Raw genomic sequence first — 17,032 nt, 5'->3', positions numbered from 1 at the left:
CCCAGCATGGAGCCCAACATGGGGCTCGATCCCACGACCCTGAGAGCCTTGATTCTACTTTGATCAAGCTGCTGTCTCGTCACACGCTAACATGTTGAGTAGCACTGGTGTAATGTGCCTAAGAAAAATGCAAGTACCATAAATGTACACTTTGAGGAATTAACACAAAGGAAAAGCTCATATGTACCTGGCACCTAGGTCAAGAAACACAACCTAACCCACACCCACAATCCAACCCCTACCCACACCCTGAGTGTCCCCACCAGCCTGATTTCTGAGAGCCTAAGCCACTTTGACACTGGATGCTATGCCCCCCTTTCCTGCTCAGGACTTCCTCATTGTTTCCCCCTCACACACTTCCTCCCCAAAGCTAATCCCCCCTTGCTTTCCTTCCTTTTGCTTCACACCCTCAGGCCTCACCTTGAACCAAGACTTCTCTGTCCCAGCAGGCAAGGGTAGGTCTCCCTGACATGCCTTCATAGAGCCTAGTGTTTTTTTTTTCATGGCCCTTGTCACAACTATAATTAGCTGTTAACTGGGTGAAAGTCAAAGGAGATCAGTAAGCAGTCAATCTTGCTCATTGCTCTATGTCCAACTTCTCTGTGCCTCACACAGTTTATGCTTAAATAACTATCAGATCAATACATTATCTATTTTTCTTTACAAAGTATGAATACCAATATCAGAACCTCCATTTACTCATACAATGCAGTATGAGCTCCAGTGACTACTACCATGGAGCTCCAGACCTTTCCCCAGGCCCCGTCTGTCCATGAATGATTTTCATCTTGTGCCTTTTCCCGATGTTCATCTATCCAATCAGTAATTAACTTTTTTTTCCATTCTGCTTTTCCTTGTCTCTGTTAGGCTTTCTTTTTGTTTCCTCCACCATGCTTTTCATTTCCATGAACTCTCTTTGTTAATTGCTTACTTTTCATAGCAGGTTCCTCATTGTTTGCCCACACTTATGAATGGTGATCTCATAGATGTGGGAGAGCAGCAGGCAGGTCTTTCCCTCGGGGTTCCAGCCTTAAAAGCCTGTTTGCAAGAGGAGCAGGTGAGACTAAGCCAAATGCAGGATGACCGGGAACAGATCAGAAAGCTGTCCCTACTTAGGTACACGGTGGTGTCTTTGGAAATACTCAGGACACAAGGTCCTGCCTGACTTGGTAAGCTGCCTGCACCAAGTAAAGGAGGGAGTTCTGCTTGTGCCCACAACTCTGCACCCTGGCTTGCTGCCCAGAACTGCCAGTGCCACCCACTGTTCCCACATCTGCTTGCAAGCATGTCTGGGACATCTGTGTTTTGGGACCTATAATATGCCATAGGGAATTAAGGAATTCGTTCCATGAGACAGAAAACTATACAAGGCCCCCAATGCCCTGCTAATCCCCCTTGGGGTTTGCAGTAGTCCAAAGTTACCTGTGGCTCTGCCTGGTCACCCACATTAGGAACCCCCAGTGGCAAATCTTCCACTCAACTTTGACAGTAATATGCACTTACATAACCTTGCTAATAAACTGCACAGCCAAGATTATAAGCCCAACCAATCTGGCTCCTGAGGCTGATCTGTCATCCCCTGGGCCATATTTATTTAAGTGGGCAGAGTCCGGAGACAAGTAGTGGAGCCAGCCATTCCATGCAAGAATGCTGGCTGGCTCTTGAAACTAAGTTCTTCCCACCCCCTCATTCCTACCCAGGCTTGCTATAGCCCCTGCCCCTCCAAGGCTGGGCATCTTCCAGCGTTCTGTTCAGGGGAGAAATCCCCTCACTTCTCAGGGATCTCTGCTTTCTTGTCTGACTCTAGTTCATATCTTTCCAAAGTAACTAATGATTTTTTCACCATTGATGCTGCTCTGTTCTCTTTCCAATGGTGCTCTTGCTTTCTCATACACTTCCTTTTGGCTCTTTTTTTTTTTTTTTACGATTTTATTTATTTATTTGACAGAGAGAGAGAGAGAAAGAGAGAACAAGCAGGTGGAGCAGCAGAGAGAGAGGGAGAAGCAGGCACCCTGCCAAGCAGAGAGCTGGACACAAGGCTTGATCCCAGGACCCTGGGATCATGCTGTGAGCCGAAGGCAGACACTTAACTGACTGAGCCACCCAGGCACCCCTCCTTTTGGCTCTTTTAATAAGTATCTGAGGCAAGAGAGAAAGTTGGACTCGTTGTTCACCTAGCCTTATTCCACAAGTAACATCCTGTATAATCCTAGGCTGCAGAGTTTTCTCCTTGCCCCTGGAGACAGCTCCTGCAGTCTATCTGGAATGAATCCACCCACAGTGAGGCTAGAGCAAAAAGAAGCAGGAATTGCTGATATTTATTTTAAACTCTTTTACAACTGCTTCTCCTGAATCAATATCCCACATCCCTACTCAGGGGTTCACAGTTGCCAAATCTCTCCATGTGCAATTCGCAGATTAGTCTAGAGTTCTTGGGGTTTTTCTTTTTTACTCATAGAGGAAGAAACAGAAAAGCAATAAAATGAAAAAGGACAGCAAAAAATGAAGACTGACCCTAATACCTCAACACTAAGCACCTCACTCATCCTGCCTTGGTTTAAATCAGGAGATAAGATTATAGACAAAGACCTTTCCTCCAGCTACATGAGCACCACAAAATATTCTGAGCAGGCAACTTCTATCAGCACAGAGAGATAAGCAGGATGCTTATGGAATAAAGGAAACTTAGGTGATGGCCAATTAGCTTATGAATTAAAACCCACTCACCAAAGAAGCCCTATATGTTTTACTAAACATTTTGTTTGATGTAGTGTTGGTGGTGATGGTTTTGTTGATCGGAAACTGCTCTGTCCATGTTAGCTAATCTGCCACTCAAAATGGAAGACCTTCTGCCAGTTAACCAGAGGTTGCCCTCTAGTGCCATTTACATGATTATTGTTGTTATTACTATTATCAGAATTTAGGGAAAGGAGAATCCATGAAGGAGATAGAAGGAAGACTGAGCAACACTACACTCTTCTACTTTCCCTTCTTCTTTCAGAAAAACCCGAAGATGAAACTGTGGATTTTCTCTCTCCTGAACTTCCTGTGACCTGTGGTGAAGCCAAAGGGATTTTATATAAGGAGAAATTGAAACAAGGTGGGTTTCTCGGTCTTCTGCTCTTTGGAACCCCTAGAACCACTGGAAGAGAGGGAAATACCCATGTGTTTAATCATCCAGGAAATAAACCCTGCAAGCTAGGCTGCAGGGAAAGAAGTGCTTATTAAGAAAGAATTTTCACTTTTCTGTATCATGGTAAACCTGGCAGCTGAGCCACTCCACTCCCACGTGGAAGTCATCCATGGACCCAGTGGCTCTACTTGCCACGTGTAGATATCACATAAGATGCAAATCCTCTCCCACTCCCACACCACTCCTGCAGGCTTCAGGGCTTCCTTCAGTCTGAGAAAGAAGGAATCCAGACTCCCTTGCTACTGCTCCCTCCCCACAGGAAGTCTCTCTCGACCCAGGCAGGTGGAACAACCACAGTTAGGGATTTGAGGTTTAGGGTTAATTCACAGAGAATGAAACTGGATCTGGGAATGGGCCGTCTTTATCTTACAGGATCCTCAGAGAAGTGCATTCGGAATGAGGCAGGGGTCTGGTTCACACCAAAAGAATTTGAAATCGAAGGAAAGCGGGCAAATACAAGGAAATGGAAGCAGACTGTGCATTGCAAAGGAAAGACCTTAGAAGAGCTGCTGAAGGTATTTGACAGGGAAAAGATGGGTGACGGGTTTAATTCCTTGAAGGATAAGTGGAATTTCAATAACAGAAATGTGAAGGAATTTCCATTGGGATTCCACAGCATGATTGAGAAAGAGCTAGATTTTTCATAGAAAAAAGTTGTGGGTGATAAAGTTAGGAACGCAGATTGGTGGTACCCACGGCGGAGAACTTTAAATGTGAGCAAAGGGTTGTGAGGTCAGGAGAGTTTTAAGAAGCTTAGCCTGGGGATGTTGGATGGGGTGAGCTGGGAGTAAGCCAGATGGAGACACAGACCTCCGAGAGCTTCTTTGCACCCTCTGCCCAATAAAGGCCTCTTCCAGACCCAGCTCCATCTGGACACCTGGGTGACACTTTTCCAGACCACCTTGTCTGTGGGCAGTCTCTCCTCTGTACTTCCCCAGCTCACACACTATCCTGTGAGCAACAAACAAGGCTATTGGTCTTTGTGATCCCAGAACCCAACACAAAGCCTCCCCAAAACACTCAAAAAGTTATCACTGTGATGGAATCATAAGGACTTTACCTACAGAAGGAGAAATGGAGAGGGGAAAAGTGGGTGAGAAAAGAACTGGGAAAGAAGGACTAATGGGTCTTGGGTTTGAGTAATGGGAAAAAAATGATTTTATCAAGTGAAGTCCAGAAGAAGAACTGATTGGAGGATGGAGCTAATGTTTTTTTTAGACACCTTGGGTTTGAGACCCAGTAGGATGTCCAGGTACAAATATTCACTAGGAAGTGGGAACTTCGATGTGGACAAAAGAAGAGCCTCTAGAATAACCTCATTCACTGACCCCTTCTCTCTTTCAGAAAGGACTTTTGCTCTGTCCTCCGAGAATAAGTGTCAAGAGAGAGGTAAAGAGCAGATGAATTTCTACCACATTTTCAGTCACCATGTTGCAGACTCTCTGCATCCAAAGGCTCACCTTCGAGTCCTCAAGTTCCCCAGCCCTGGGTCACCTTTACTTTCAGGCATTGCGTCTTCATGACAATGGCATTGGCACACTGATACATGTATGTGCCATCATAATTTCATAGTTAATTTGAGATGGGGACACAAATAACTCTTAAAATAAAGACTAGGACAAAAACTGATGATTTACGTGTTTTAGACTTGGATATTTGGATGAATACAAATAAAAGGTGTCAGAAATAGAGTGCTCTAGTTTGAAAAGTAATTATGAAATGGAGGTAGACAAGAACAGTATGTGAAAGAGTAAGACGACCATCCTTGATTGAACACAACTAGTCCTCAATTCAACGAGCTCATTATCAGTAGCAGCAAAATGGAATAGTGTTTGAACTGAGCTTTGTCTGGGCAGAGCATCCCTCCAGGTGAAAATGGCCGTCATCATTGTCTACACCAGCCGCTCCTCCTCAGCCTTCTTCACTTGCTTAAATATGTCCTCCAGATACAAATCTCATTCATGAACTTCCCATGGTGCCTTTCGCATGTTACCCTGGAGGCTGGCCTGACCCTTGGCTGGATTCTTTCAAAGTTCAAAAAGACAAGGCGTCTCCCAAAGCTGTTTATTGTATAAAACATCTTTTCCATGCTGATTTGAAATACCTTAACGTGTACAGGGGCATTCCTTGTAATAACCAAAAATTAGGGAAGAATACAAATGCCCATCATAATTATAAAATAAACTGATATATCTACTAAATGTGTTTAAAAAAAAAAATGCATGGGTATAGACGCCTCCTCAGTCAATGGAAAACCACCCAAAGGTTCTAAGGTCAAGAAAGCTTTCAGAAGCTTAAACTAGTAATAGTAGTAGTAGTAGAAGGAGCCCAATCTTGTTTATGTGACTATGTAGGTCTATGATTGAAAATATATCTGAATGAATTGGTTATTTTGGGATAGGATTATATGGGACATTTGCCTTCCATATTATACATTTATGTACAGGTAGAATTTTTATAATGACCATTTATTACTTTTGTAACCAGGAAACAAAACAATAAAGATATTTTAAATCCAGAGCATTAATTAATGGCCCCAATATTATAGTTCCTTCTCGCTCAGCACATTATAGTCAGAAGCACACTTGACCCGACATTTCGGTACTGCCTATTAGCAGCCACATTGGGATAATGAGATAATCTGTAATGACTACAAATGGATGAATGCAGGCCTTTTCTTCAGCCACATTATCTAATACATCACTGTTGCTCAGCAACATACCCTGTCTCCATTGGTGTCTATCTTTGTATCTGTGTACTATCAAGAAACCTGATGCTGATACTCCAAACATATGCTTTGTGACTTCCCTGGGGGACGCTGCTCCCATAACCCAAGGTAAAATGAGCAGCTGGTACAAAGTCATAGGCTCAGGGCCTGCGAGAGCCTCCATCTCTAGAAGGGCCCAGTACGAAGACAGCAGTGGCTACTCTAATGGTGTATAGTGGGAACTAAGGAGAACAGTTTATTTGCCTTTTTTTTGGGACAGATTCTAGAGCCTTTGATTAAAGGGATTCTCTTCAAAGTAGGCCAATTTACAAGTAAGCATACATGGACATAAGTAAAATCTATAAATGAGGAACATGTTACCCTGAATTCAAAGGCGTAAAGATGTTGGGCAATAGTCATGGGTATTGAGAGGGTTTTTCAACAATTGTTTCTTGACAGTTTCAGGGATGGAGCAGACTTCAAATGACCAAATAATGCCCAGAAATTTGCTGAGCTGATGGGGCCTTATGCTGTGTGTAGATAATGGCCTATCCCTTTTTGTGAGCTCCTTTGTGAATAATTATACATTCTGAATGAGTATGTCAAATGAAAACAATGTCATCAATGTGGTGTTATATTTGTGCTCCTGGGGAAAGTAGGATGTAGTTAAGATCTTGCCTGCAGAGGTTGTATGTGATGGTAAAGCTGTTGAGGTACTGTAGGCAACCATGTAAAAGTAATGGTGTATCCCTACAGAGGTGATGGCAAGCTGCAGCTGAGATGCTGTTGAAAGAGGCACAAAGCAGAACTTCCTAGCCAAATCTGGGACAGCGAAACACTTGCCAGTTGCCAAGCGGTTGGTGTCAGTAATTTCAATAATACTGGCTATAAGGACCTTAATGGGTGGAGCTCCTTTGCAAGTAATTATATCCCACTAAATTTAAACAAGTTACCCTCTATACTTTTAGGGGCATTACCAAAGATAAAATAGAGGACAAACAGGTATACCTCACTTTTAACCATCAAAACTGTTGCCTTGCCTAAATGCCCCATGGTCATAATACTCATTGCTCTAAAATATCCCACAGTGGGCATGGATGTTCTTACCCAATGAATAATGAAGTAAAATAAAGTTTTTGACACATAACAATCAGTCTTAAAAAAAAAATGGAACCCATGGACCTTTCCCTCTCTTAAAAGAGTTAGTAGAATCCAGTATAAACTTCAAGCATCAAAACTCATGATACAAGATCTACTTCAAACAGGAGTGATTACCTCCGCTGTTTCTCTATTTGACTGTCCAGTTTGGCCTGTTCTTAAACTTGGGAAGAATGAATGGTGCCTCATGGTGGATGACTGCAACCTCAGTGCCATGGCCCAGCAGGCAGCAACACTAAAGCAGAAGCCAGTTAGTGGAACCAGTTAGCAAGCCAGAGCAAGAGAATACAGACCCCAGTCACTGAGACTCCTTGCTTGTTGAGCCAGTTGTCTTCTGATTGCTGGCAAGGAAGTGGGATCAGCCCTACACCAAAAACTGGGTCCAGATATCAAAACTGATGATGCACTACATGCACCAAGAGAGTACGGAATGATTTATTACTCACATACTGAGGCTTTCTAGGGAGAGAAGGGCAGTCTCCCAAGCTGCTGTGAAAATGGCCTGAGTAGTGAGGGGGAGTGGCCTAAGGTTTTATTATTGGGGGGGGCAGGGTGAGAATTCCCTTGCGGGGGCAGAGCTTGTCTGGTTTGAACTTCTCACTGGGGCCAAGAGGGGGAGCCCATGAGCTTCCTTAGCCAGTGGCCGCCCTGATGTGGCAAAAGGGAAAGAGGGAGGAGTGGGACTGGAAGCCGTCAGACATCAAACATAAAAGCAAGAGTCAGAACGCGGCTGTGGAGCTGTAAGTCCTTTCTCTCTTTCTCTGTCATATCATGTGTGTTGGAAACTGTTCCACTCCAGAGCCTAGGGAAGGGGGTGTTTTGTGTTGGTCACAGCCTATCAATAACCGATGTTGTAGTTGGACCAGCCTTTGTGGTTCTTATTATAATCACAATATGCCCTCCAGCACTAAGCATCAGGAAACTGGAAAAAAAAAAAAGTTTATTATTTACAGGACCTGGAAATTACAAAGTGCATCTGGGGCCATACAGTGAGGCTGTGGAGAGATAGATGGAGAGACAGATAGAGGTAGAAGAAGAGGTAGAGAGAGAGGGAATGAGCATAGGTTTGAGGTTCTGCCTTTATTGGGATAGAGGTGGGGGCCTAGGGTTTCTCTGGCTCAATCTTTATTGGCGAATTTAAAACATAAGAGCTAGAATTTAAAGTGTGGGAAGGGGTGGGGGGAAGGTGGCCCAGGGGCACCTGGGTGGTTCAGTGGTTTAAGCATCTGCCTTCAGCTCAAGTCATGATCCCCGGGTCCTGGGATCAGCCCAGTGTTGGGCTCTCTGCTCAGTGGGGAGTCTGCTTCTCCCTCTGCCTCTGCCCCTCCCCCTGCTCTCTCTCTCTCTCTCAAATAAATAAAAATCTAAAAAAAAATTTAAAAAACAAACAGGTGGCCCAAATAGTCAGTTATTGAAATGAACCGAGATCCCTAAAACAAAGGAGTCTCAGTGAGGATTGGTGGCCTGGCTCTTTATCTAGTTGTGTGGCTGGAAATGTTTACTTGAGAAATAGCAAGATAGCTGTGTTTATCGGGGTGCTGGAGCAATCAAGGCTTCAGTTAGGCACTTGCATTACAAAAAAAAGGGAAAAAAAAACTATGAGTGCTCACACTACAGAGGGGCTGGGGCTCTGGATCCAACTGGGGTCTCAACTAGGAGAAGTGGGTAGGTATGGGCTACTTGGGGAACTGGGGTCTGTACTCTGGACCTGGGCAGGCCAGTCAGAGGGCAAGAATGGCCATAGAGTGTCAATTCCAGGGACAAAGAAAAGCAGACCGGGAAGTTCAGGATAGGAAGGCCAGAAAGATCACCTGAACTTCAGGGCTGGTGGGGAGCCCTCTTTATGGAGTCCTGGGGCCCCTGTAAGTAGAGGAATTTGCTCAGGAAGCCTCCCCAATTAAGAGAGAGATGAACTCATCCCCAAGTCAAGGGGAATTTTTACTCTGGCTGAGTGGCTAGATTTTGTTTATTTGAGAGAGTGAGCATGAGCAGAGAGAGGGACAAGTAGACTCCCCACGGAGCAGGGAGCCAGACACAAGGCTCGATCCCAGGACCCCAAGATCGTGACCTGAGCCAAAGGCAAATGCTTAACTGACTGAGCCACCCAGGCACCCCTCTGAGTGGCTAGTTTTGAGAATGGACAAAACATTTCCATCCCTTATGCCCTCACGCAGGTCCTTGTACTTCTGTTGTGGACAGTTGAGGGTAGTGGCAGGATTTCTCTTTTAGATATGACTGATCCCCAGCTCCTTCAGTCCTTTGCTCCAGCTCCTGATGGTCTATTTCCCACCTTTTCACCACCTAGAAAGATGCCTCTTCCTGACTCCTACCTTTAGTGCAGAGAAAACATGTCCTTGTGTGTGGAGTCCCACTGTCCATCTTGCAGGGTCAGGAGTGGAACCAGGGGCTCCTGCCTGTAGGTCTTTATCCAGCAGTAAAGATCACTTGTAAAATTTACTGGTTCACAATTGAAGGCCATGAGAAAGACAATGATTTCAAAGGCCCACAAAAAGACCCATTTATACAGCAGCTCTCTGTCTTTATGTTTGTTTGTTGGCCATAATGTCAGGAACTGTTCTGGGTCTGCCCAGCATGCTTGCCTGGGATGACACACAGTGGACAGAACCGTTCTGAACCCAGGCACAGGCAGCCTGGGTGCCAGTCTGGCTCAGGCATTAAGTTGTGTTGACTCTGCAGAAAAAAAAAAATAAAAAAGCATCTCGTCTTTCCAGACTTGTAAAATGAGGAGGTTGCCTAAAGCTTTGTGTTTTCTCAAATTTTCATGTACTTCCAAGCCATCTGGGATCCTGTTAAAATGGATTTCAATTCAGTAGGTCTGCATGTCTCCCAGGTGATGCTGATGCAGCTGGTCCTCAGACCACACTTTGTGTAGAAAGGGCTTAAAGGACCCTCCATCCCTTCCAGCTCTGACAGGTATGGTTCAAGGGGCAGCTTGATGATTCTTGCCGTGAGCCCGTCTGCGGCTGGAAAAGCCAGGCTCGCCCTCCATCAGCACTCGCCCGAAGCGCCGCGGTCAGGCAGGTTGGAAACATCCACTCTGGAACACACAAGGATGGTGTGTTACAAAGCCCCTTGGTGTCAGTGCTGATCCCAGCGCTGCTGCATTATCTCCCCTTCCAGTGGGAAAACTCCAAGGAATGTGAGGTGTGCTGGAGAGGGGGACCACTGCTCTGCTGTGACACTTGTCCAAGAGCCTTTCATGAGGACTGTCACATCCCGTCCGCAGAGGCGGAGAGGTTAGTGAGACCCAGCCTTGCCTTTTGCACGCAGACTCTGCCCGGGCTCTGCCTTTGGAGGCTCAACTCCAGGCGGAAGAGCAGGACCCGTGAGCGTCGTGGCTCAGGTGTGACCCGGAGTCTCGGGATGGGGCAGCAGTCTGGGTTCCGTGTGGTATCGTGACAGCCTCTGGTTCTGAGTCTGTGACTGAGCCACCTTGACTCCACCTTGCCACTGGCCCTGGGTAGTGTCCTCTCCTAGTTTTACGACCCTGACTCCTGTCCCTGGGGATTGAGGATGGGAAACACCAGCTGTTTATGTTCTGTGCTTTTTCAGACAAGGCAGGAAACGTGGCCTGGTTCATGCATTTCACCACGGGCTCGACGGGCTGATAGAAGCCTAGGTCCCCAGGGGTTAAGGCCCAGTTTTGACACTTGGGTGTGACAGGCAGGGCGCCTTGTGTTCCCAGCAGCTCAGCTGGGGAGAGGAGAGCCCACCACTCACCCTGACACCACCCTGCACACACTGAACCCCCTGTTGCCACCCTCCATGGGAGGAGGGTCGGGGGCTCAGGCCCCACGTGGGGTCTTGGAGACTCTGGGAGGTGTCCCCTTCATCTCCCAGCTGTGTCCATCGGCCATGCCTGAAAGGAGGATGGTGGCAGCCATAGGAACAGGGGCTGTTTCCAGGGGCCTTGCCCTTGCTCACTTATGCCTGACCTCTCAGGAGCCCATGGAGTTGCACCTTCTGCAGGATAAAAGAGTCTTCGGGAAGGCAGCAGTGTCACGGGGAATCTGAGGCCCTGGAGAGGCAGATGCAGCCTGAGGAGCAGTTGGTGAGTTGGGTGCCAACCCCAAGCCTTCTCCTTACCCCGGACATGTGAGAAGTCCAACAGGTAGAGGGGGAAGGGAAGGGCGCCCATGGGTACCTGAGGGAGCCTGCAGTGTCTCGCTTCCGAGGATGGCGATTCGGTGCCCAAACAGAGTCCAAGCAGAGTTCAACACACCCCACGGCTCTTTGGCAAATGTGGTTGGACGGTTGGCTGTGTCTGGCTCTTCCTGCTTGTGCCCGTCTGTCTGGGCACGGGTCCGGCTTCGCTTTCTCTGAGCTGCATTTCCCTTTAAAGCTTTCTTCACATTTTACAGAAATGTGAGTTCCTCCTCTTGAAGGCCTACTGTCATCCACAAAGCTCCTTTTTTGCAGAAACCCCACCTAATGTAAGTGACATTTTATGATTCTTGTCCTTGGGGCATCTCTTTTATGTAAAGCTCGTTCTGGAATTTGGGAGTGTGACTCCTAAGGGCACTGCTGTTTGCAGAGAGCAGGTTTAGTTGCAGAGTCTGGAGGGGGACAACCTGGTTCAAACTCCACCCAGCGCATCCTGGTTCTGGGAACCCCGGGCAACTAGCTCCGCCTCCCGGGCACCTCAGTTTCGCCTGCTCTTCAGGGGAATGTCTTTCTTACAGACAGCAGAGGGTTTAGAGCACCTTCTCAGGAGACTTCAAGTCCCGCCTCTACCATTTTTTAGCTGTGAAATCCTGGATAGATTGTTTAACGTCTCCCTCCCTTGGTTCCCTCACCTAGAAAATGGGGGTAATTATAGGACCTATCTCATAGGGTTGTTGTAGGATCACATGCTAACCTAGTGGCGGTGTTCAGGGCGGTGCCTGGCATAGACGAGTCTGATGCTTATTATCATCACTTCTGTTGTATTTCAGTTGGATCCCTTCCAGGAATAATGGCTGTGTTAATATCACCCTTTTGGTGGCTTTGTCCCTAGATTCGAGATTATGGAGAGCCCTTTAAGGAAGCCATGTGGTTGGACCTGGTTAAGGAACGGCTGACTGAGAAAGTGTACACGGTGGCGTGGTTTGTTCGCGACATGCGCCTGATTTTTCGCAACCATAAAGCATTTTACAAGGTAAGGGGTGTCTCCTGTTTCCTCCGCACCTCCTTTCTATTTTTCCCTAATTTCTGGGGCAGCAGGACGTTGAGAGAATTGTACCAATCTCGTCCTGGAGAGAGCTCAAAAGGAGTGGGATTACAGAAGAAAGCGGCCTCTAAATTCCAGGGGTGGAGAGGAATTCAGAAAGGACAGCAAGCAGGACAGGGAAGAATCCTTGTAAACAGGGCCTGAAAATCCGTCCCTGATTCTAGGGCGAGCGGGATAGTCACGCTGAGAACAGTCGATCTCATCCTGCCTCCTTGTTCAAACGGGGAGGAAAGGTAGTTCATGGCTGCATTGTTTTCCATGCCTCAGAAAAACAGAAATAAGTGAAGGAATTAAACTTTATGAAATAACTTAAACTCCCAGGATGCTCATGCTTGGATTTTTTTACTCCTAAATTCCCCAGGGGACCCAAACCTACAGAACTGTCCTCAGATGGTGTTGGCTTTGTCCTTTGTCAGTAGCAAGAGTTGAGTTATCTTGCAAGCCAACGGGTTGTCAACTTTAGTCTATTGAGTTTATCCTGATTTATACTATCATTTGGGTAGATATTTCTTGGGAGATATCTAAGGAAGGTTTCCATCTCCACCCAGCCTCCTTCCCTTCCTCCATGGCACAAATTGGCATGTTCATGAACCACAAATTTTTAACTGGTGTCTGCACGTGGAGCTGGAAGGAGAGTCTACCCAGGGAGCCCCCTCCAGGCCTGGCCCAGTTTCAGCCTCAGAGAATGGAAGGCTCATCTTTCCTTCAGAGGCTGGGCTTTCAAGAAATGCTTTATCTCTATCTATTTTACCCCAAGCTCAGGCTTTGCAGTGATCACAATCAGCTCTCCAGTCCTGACCACCTGTCAGGTCCAAGTTAGGAATCGGGCAGAGCCTTGCTCATTTCAATATTTGTGGTATCAGCATCTCCCCCTGCCCTGCGCAGTCTGCCTGGCTGCTGGGGAAGCACAGCATTCGGGACAGGCAGGGAGGGGCTCCCCGCCAAAAATGCAAAAATGCAAGTGATTTTGGTGGTCCTAATTCTTTGTCCTTAGACATCTGTTTGCTTTTATTTCTCTTTCAGGCTTCCGACTTTGGTCAGATAGGACTGGACTTGGAGGCAGAATTTGAAAAGGACCTCAAAGAGGTGTTTATTTTTTGCAAAGCCAATGAAAACAGCTTCCAGACTCTTTGACCCTGTTCTAGAAAGACTAAGGCACCCCAACTTCAGGATCCGGATGACATGACCCTGGCCATCTTTAGACAGTCAATGAGTCTGGGATGCTATTGGGAGCCCTCTTGACTCAAAGCCAGAGCCTTCATACCATCATCATGCCTTCCTTTTTGTTGTTGTTTCTCTCTACACCTAAAAGGGGTGTGTGTGTGTGTGTGTGTGTGTGCGTGTGTGTAAAATACACCTCTAATCCCCAGCCAACACCACAGGCCTCTTCCTTGCCAATATGTCCATCTCTCTTCTCCCACAGTTATCTATTCTCATTTGCTCAACTAAACTACAAAGATAATAGCTTCAGAATCTCTACAGTCCTACCACTATGAAAAAGAAACTAAGTTGAATCCTAAATTGTGTGGAAATTATTTTGATTCTGTTTTATATGTATATTCTGTTATATAGTGTTTCTGTTATATATATGTATATATATATATAATATATTTCATATTTCATTGCAGAGAGTATTTTTCAGTATTTTGCACCTGCATTTATGAAGGAGGTTGGTCCGTAAGCTTCTGTGTACTGTCAAAATCAGATGTAGGGCTATCCCAGCTTGGCACAAGAATGCCTAAAATTTTCTACTTTTATATGCTCTGGAATAGTTTATAATGTTTTAAATGAACCAACTCATAAAATTATATAGCCTCCCATTCTTTGTAGAGGTAATATTGACCATGTTCTCTGCTTTTTCAGGGTCATTAAACTATTCAGATATTCTCTTGCTTTTTGAATCAGTTCCACTTTTATAGTTTTCTAAGAAGTCATTCATTGCATGTATTGTTTATACTTGGCCTTATTTCTGCCATATTATTTTATTCCTTCTCTTTGGAATACTTTCATGTGATTTTTGTCTACATTTTCTTTGTTTTCACCTTCTATTCTGGAAGGCATTTGTAAGAGTTTTGTTTTTTTTTTTTTTTAAAGATTTTATTTATTTATTTGAGAGAGAGAGAATGAGAGAGAGCACATGAGAGGGGGGAGGGTCAGAGGGAGAAGCAGACTCCCTGCCAAGCAGGGAGCCCGATGCAGGACTCCATCCAGGGACTCCAGGATCATGACCTGAGCCGAAGGCAGTCGCCTAACCAACTGAGCCACCCAGGCGCCCCATTTGTAAGAGTTTTTAATTCTAATATTTACCTGCAAGTTTTCCAAATGTGTTTTTAACTTATTTTTTAAATGTCAGAGACAGGGGCTCCTGGGTGGCCCAGTCTGTTGAGCATCTGACTCTTGATTTCAGCTCAGGTCATGATCTCAGGGTCCTGAGATAGAGCCCTGCACATCAGGTTCTGAGCTCAGTGGGGAGTCTGCTTGAGATTCTCCCTCCCCCTCTGCCCTTCCACGTCTGCCCCTTCCCCAGCTCGTGCTCATTCTCTCTCAAATAAATAAATAAATCTTTAAAAATAAATAAATAAATTCAGAGCCAAAAATAAATTATCTTTAATGAGCCACATATTTAAGCCAAGGTGTTTGTCACTTTTTATGCCCCTCAGCTTCCTAATTCAAATGGGGAGGAATTCACTATTTTATAATATGGCTATTTATTAACATTATTAAATGCATACTTTTACTTGTATTAATTATTTTAATTTTATTCAATTATATTATATAAGCCATTATTTTGTTATTTTTACATTATATAAATTGTTACTTCAAATATCTACTAAATTGAAAAGCACAAGTTGAAACTACGATAACCTATCTTCATGAGAGCAACATCAATGCTGGTCTTTTCTTGCAGTGACTTCTTCCTTCTTTTTTTGCTCCTTCTTTCAGTCAGTGTATCTTTAGGTAATTTGAAAAGAAGATTACACAGGTGACATGTTTTCTGAGCCTTTGCACAGCTCTGAATGTCTTCTTTGTTTTCATAAATTCACTGTTGGGCTACAGTATGTATTTTATCACAACTTCTCACCTTCAAAATCAACTTAGACTTTGGTCCACTGTGGTTTGGGCATTTTCGTCCTACACCCGTGAAGTCAGAATTCTGTTTCTTTGTTAGTGTGTAGACACATAGCAGGTTTCCTTGTTCTCTCTATAGTTATATATTTTTGACAGGACAGGATTCAGTGTAATATTCTTATCATTGATCTTGCCTGGCACTCTGCCCTTTCAATATACATATCCAGTTCTTTTTTCAGCAGCTGCATTAAATCTTTCTGATCCTTTTGTTCTGGGCTCTCTTTCAAGAACATCTATTATCCATATGCTGGCTATCCACTCTCTGGCCTCCCTATTTATCATTTTTAAAAAAGAAAAAACAAGTTCTGGGAAGCACACCTCTTCTGAGGTCATTAGTCTAAGACTTAAATATACTAACTCAAAACAATCGCAATTCTATGGTCAATTTTTTTTTTATCATTTTAATAATGCTCATCGCTCTCTATTAACCAAGCAAATTTTTCTTACCACAATACTTTTCTTTTCTCAAGACAAAAATAAAAAGTTACTGCTACTACTAAGTTGTCCTGACCTGTGATTCTGATTTTTTCCTTCTTATGTAGTGTCAGTGGAGGAGTGTTATGGACTGACTTGTGTCCCCCAACGAATCCATATGTTGAATTTGCACCTCCCGTACTCGGAGACAAGGCCTGTAAGAAGGGGTTAACGGTTAAATGAAGTCACAAGCATAAGGCCTTAATGAGATAGGATGATTGTCCCTATAAAAAGAGGAAGAGCCCGCGTGATGGTTCTGCCCATGCGTACAGAGGAAGGGGCAGGTGAGGAGGCAGCAAGAAGGAGGCCCCCTCCAAGCCAGGATCCAGCTCTCGCCCGCAGGGAATCAATCAGCTGACACCTCCATCCAGAACTTCCAACCTCCAGAGCTGTGGGAAATAAATACCTGTCATCTAAGCTGCCCGAGCTGGGGTTTTGTTGCTGCAGCCCGGGCCGACTAACACAAGAAGCGAGCGGCACCTTGGGACCCCGCTGGCCTCCCCCACCAGGGACTCGGGCCGGAGTGTGTGGGAGCCTCCATTCTGGTACCTGGTGACACAGACTCATAAACAGACCATGGAGAGAGAGTCCCCCAGTGTTTCCACAGCAGGGTGAACTATGATGCGGACTGACCACCTATGATCCAGGAAAGGGTGGAGGCCGCTTGAACCCTGACTTAAGAGAAGCAGGTAAAGAAATAGAATTTGTTTTGCGATGTGGGAAGGGGACAAACAGGACCATAAAGACTCCCGCTCCTGATGTCGTTCTGGAAGGGAAGATGGGGGGGGGGGGGGCGTAGAGATGGCCGTCCCTGCGGTGCAGATCTCTCCTCCCAGCTCACTGTCAGTGCATCAGGATAAAAGATCTTCCCCACCCCCCCAGTGTTTACCAGCGGCCAGGATTATTGTGTATTAAATGATTGTGAATCCATTTGTGACCCTCTCTTCCATTCTGGCCCTGGCAAGCTGAACCACGTCTCTCTTTCTCCTAGCACAGCTCTGGCTTGTTCTGTAACAGGAAAAAGAAACCCAACAACACTGAAAGAGTCATTTATTCCTTTGAAAGTTTCAACAGCTATCAGTTTAGTTGCCATGACAACCAAGACCCCATCCCAGGAGCCATCTCTCCCTCTGGCTCCCTT

General features: G+C 45.4%; 1 protein-coding gene across 9 annotated transcripts in view; it reads left to right on the top strand.

The window, feature by feature from the left end:
* The window catches only part of SP110 (SP110 nuclear body protein), a 41,388-nt gene extending 24,597 nt beyond the window's left edge, over positions 1-16,791 (top strand). For 2 of the 9 annotated variants that reach the window (XM_064587224.1, XM_054505981.2), the window contains 8 exons: positions 3,002-3,100; positions 3,566-3,708; positions 4,538-4,582; positions 10,200-10,315; positions 11,022-11,130; positions 11,441-11,512; positions 12,076-12,216; positions 13,312-15,933. In XM_064587224.1, the coding sequence (XP_064443294.1) occupies positions 3,002-3,100; positions 3,566-3,708; positions 4,538-4,582; positions 10,200-10,315; positions 11,022-11,130; positions 11,441-11,512; positions 12,076-12,216; positions 13,312-13,422 (836 nt within the window). In that variant the 3' untranslated portion in view covers positions 13,423-15,933. Of the gene's footprint in view, positions 1-3,001; positions 3,101-3,565; positions 3,709-4,537; positions 4,583-10,199; positions 10,316-11,021; positions 11,131-11,440; positions 11,513-12,075; positions 12,217-13,311; positions 15,934-15,959 lie in introns of those variants that run through there. The other 7 variants (XM_054505977.2, XM_054505980.2, XM_054505978.2 and 4 more) reach the window with 6 other exon arrangements.
* Positions 16,792-17,032: the final 241 nt, after the last annotated feature.

Source organism: Mirounga angustirostris, unplaced genomic scaffold (genome assembly GCF_029215605.1).
Source record: "Mirounga angustirostris isolate CCGP_5_RB_7025 unplaced genomic scaffold, mMirAng1.0.hap1 SCAF_3, whole genome shotgun sequence".
Lineage (NCBI taxonomy): Eukaryota > Metazoa > Chordata > Mammalia > Carnivora > Phocidae > Mirounga > Mirounga angustirostris.
This window is presented reverse-complemented; position numbering and strand designations above follow the sequence as displayed.